The 3,425-nt window shown below is 43.5% G+C and overlaps 1 protein-coding gene across 1 annotated transcript in view; it reads left to right on the top strand.

The window, feature by feature from the left end:
* Window positions 1-2,619, top strand: part of LOC107748845 (succinate dehydrogenase [ubiquinone] iron-sulfur subunit, mitochondrial) — a gene marked incomplete at its 5' end in the record, with an annotated part of 6,350 nt that extends 3,731 nt beyond the window's left edge. Inside the window, 3 exons of the mRNA XM_016563831.1 lie at window positions 378-479; window positions 2,083-2,205; window positions 2,277-2,619. Coding sequence (XP_016419317.1) covers window positions 378-479; window positions 2,083-2,205; window positions 2,277-2,357 — 306 coding nt within the window. The remainder of the gene's footprint in view (window positions 1-377; window positions 480-2,082; window positions 2,206-2,276) is intronic.
* Window positions 2,620-3,425: the final 806 nt, after the last annotated feature.

Genomic DNA, 3,425 nt, shown 5'->3' on the forward strand with positions numbered 1-3,425 from the left:
GTGTGTGTGTGTGTGTGTGTGAGTGAGTGAGTGAGTGAGTGTGTGTGAGAGTGTGTGAGAGTGTGTAAAGTGTGTGTGTGTGAGTGCGTGTGTGTGTGAGTGTGTAACGTGTGAGTGTGTAACGTGTGTGAGTGTGTGTGTGTGTGTGTGTGAGTGAGTGTGTGTGAGAGTGTGTGCGTGTGTGTGTGTGTGGGGGTCTCACCCTGGAAGCCGGCGCCGGGGTTCTGCTGGCAGATCACCTGGTTGTGGATGAATCGGTGTGTCTGCGTGCCGGTCGGCGCGATCATCACCGAAGTGTGTGTGTGTGAGTGTGTAACGTGTGAGTGTGTAACGTGTGTGAGTGTGTGTGTGTGTGTGTGTGTGTGTGTCTCCGTCAGGACGGTCTGTACGAGTGTATCCTCTGTGCCTGCTGCAGCACCAGCTGTCCGAGCTACTGGTGGAACGGAGACAAGTATCTGGGTCCAGCCGTCCTCATGCAGGTCAGAAGATTCGCACTGTTTGGAAAAAAGACTTTTGCTCCCATTTAGTTTTTTAAAATAGAAAATTAAGAATTGAATGAAAATAAGTTTATCATACAAGAAGTGTGTTTTCATGACAGCTGTTTAGTGACTGGATGAACTCAAGGTGCACTTTTTCATTATGCAAAATGTTTTGTGTTTCTTCTCATGATATTCTTAGCACTGTATAACAGCCTTGAGGACCTTTGCAAAAAAAAAAAATATACAGACTTTTATGTGCGCATGAGAAACCATTAAACTTAACATATAGGCCTTGTCCACCACAGAATGTTAAATATGACACACTGCGCTAACGAACGCCACATTCTCAGCACTTTTTTACAATAGCAGTCTTTTTTATAGACCCTTGAGCTTGGCAAACAGGACACAGCTGTATTACGCCATCAGCTCATCTCATGCTTTATCTGCTGCAGAGGATGAGCTAAGCTGACACTAGCCTTCATATTAGAGGTGCTACCATAACAAAAGCCTAATTTATCTATTAATTCATGTGCATCCATGCTCTCGCTTTATTCATAGTGATGCACAAAGGGAATAGGTTACATAAAACTAGAAATTATAATAAGCATGCGAAAAATTCCCATGCGCGTATGAATAGTTTCTCGAGGGCACAAAAAAGTTTCTTGCGTGCATGCTAAAGTCACTTGGAGAAAATCAGTGGGAAAAAACCCTGAAGAAATAAACATATTTACAGAATATATACCAAATATAAAGCTGAAAATAGTGCCGTATGAACCATTTATGTTAAATATGGTCTGAAAATCTACTGAGAGGTTTGGAGAGTCTGGAAAAGTATGGAGTTTTGAAATGTGTAGAAACCCTGCAGTGAGTGAATGGGTGCCGTCAGAATGAGAGTCTGATAAAAACATCACAATAATCCACAGCACTCCAGTCATCAGTCAACATCCGGAGAAGACGAAAGCTCAGACAAATCCAGCATTAATATGCTTTTAACTTCAAACCGTTGTCTAAATGAGTCCATAATTCAGTTTTTGTCCTAACTAGCCGCGACACGTGAAATTTCTATTTTAGAAACTGTTTCCGCGACGCCGCGGCTGGAGCAACAACATTCAAACTACACGACTGTGATCATCTCAGTGTGCTTTATTCAAAGCTAAACGTCTCTAATATGAGTTTGAATATCATTTTGCGTGGCATTTATAGCCATACTGAGAGCAACAACAGATAGTTTGAAAATAAAGTAAAGATGTACGATAAAACAATGCTAACCAACAAGTGTTTTCCATAACAAAGATGTTATCAGTCACTCAGTACGTACGTTTAATAATGTTAAAAGGGTTTAATATTCATGAATTAGATTAGAAACTTCCAGAGAGGCTCCGCCCACGCACGCTTCTGATTGGCTGTGATATTTGATCGTGGTGTTGTGTGTAGTTAGGAAACATTCCATTGGATCATTTTGCAAACATTCCTGGGAACGTTACTTTTGAATGTTCTCTGAATGTTCTGAAACAAAGTCGCAACATTTGTACAAACGTTACATTACAGGAAACATGTTTTAGTGTGCACGGTCGCTCTCTCTGAGCTGTGCTCTGTGCTGCAGGCGTACCGCTGGATGATCGACTCTCGTGATGATTACACTGAGGAGAGGCTCTCCCAGCTCCAGGACCCCTTCTCTCTGTACAGCTGCCACACCATCATGAACTGCACCAGAACCTGCCCGAAGGTCAGACGCACCAGAGTCACCAGACCTTTGAGCTGCTGATGTGTGTTTCTGATGCGCTTCTCGTCCCGCAGGGTTTGAATCCAGGCAAAGCCATCGCCGAGATCAAGAAGATGATGGCCACCTACAAAGAGAAGAAGACGGCGTCAGCGTGAATCACATCAATCCTGCAATATTATGATGTTTCTGCCCATCACTCCATACAGACGCGTGTTCGTTGTTTCAGAGAGCTCTGAAGAGTTCGCGGTCTTTGACCTCTGCTGTGTATTGAATGAATGCATGCTTGTAGAACACCATGTGCTGTCTTCACCTATTTAATTTCTACAGAAACCATCGCGTGTTTGATGGACGTTCTCCTCAAGTCTCACTAAGAGTCTTCCTCGTGCTAAAATAATAATAAAGTGATTATAACATCGACTGGAATTCTGGGAATGGTCATTTTCAAACATGAAAACTCTAAATATTTGAGTCTAGTTTCTAATGCAATTGAGTCTAAATTAATAATAATAATTAGTGTTTTTATAAACACTTTTGAAGGAGGGTATTTTTACTTCATTACTGTACTTAAGTACATTTTTTCATGCATCTGCAATTATTTTGTGGGCGGGGCTTTGTGCGGTGGGCGGAGTCAGAGGCGGGGCGACGCTGACACTTCAGACACGCTGAGATCTGAGCATCACTCGAGGAATAAAGGACTGAATTAAAGGTGGGCAGATTCTTAATGTTCTAGGTAGTGTATTCAGTGTAAACATCTGACCTCGAAGGGAATGTTTTACGTGAAATGCGCGTCTGCATGTCATTTGAGTCGCAGTTTAATGTAGGTGCAATTGAACAGAGTTTACAGTCCTGCATGAGTTAATGAGCTGTTGTCATCGGGGGTCTGTTGGGGCTTTTACTCTTTGCTGGAGGAAGGGCAGAATTACAGCCAGGGGCAAATGACAAAACAGCCAACACTCACACACTCACATCAGTACACACACACACATCAGTACACACACTCACATCAGTACACACACTCACATCAGTACACACACTCACTCACACACACACACTATTTGATTCACTGTGTATTTGTAGTGCTGTCAGAGCATCAGTGGCGTGTGTGTTGTGTTCAGTCTGCGGCGGGTGTACGTGGTTAACAAGCTCTGCGTGCGGACGGTCTGCGCTCACGAGGAGCTGCTGAGGGGTGAGCGCGTGTTCGCTGTTCGGTCCTCCGGTGACGC

This window comes from Sinocyclocheilus rhinocerous, unplaced genomic scaffold (genome assembly GCF_001515625.1).
Source record: "Sinocyclocheilus rhinocerous isolate Xijiao unplaced genomic scaffold, SAMN03320098_v1.1 scaffold11156, whole genome shotgun sequence".
Classification (NCBI taxonomy): Eukaryota; Metazoa; Chordata; class Actinopteri; order Cypriniformes; family Cyprinidae; genus Sinocyclocheilus; species Sinocyclocheilus rhinocerous.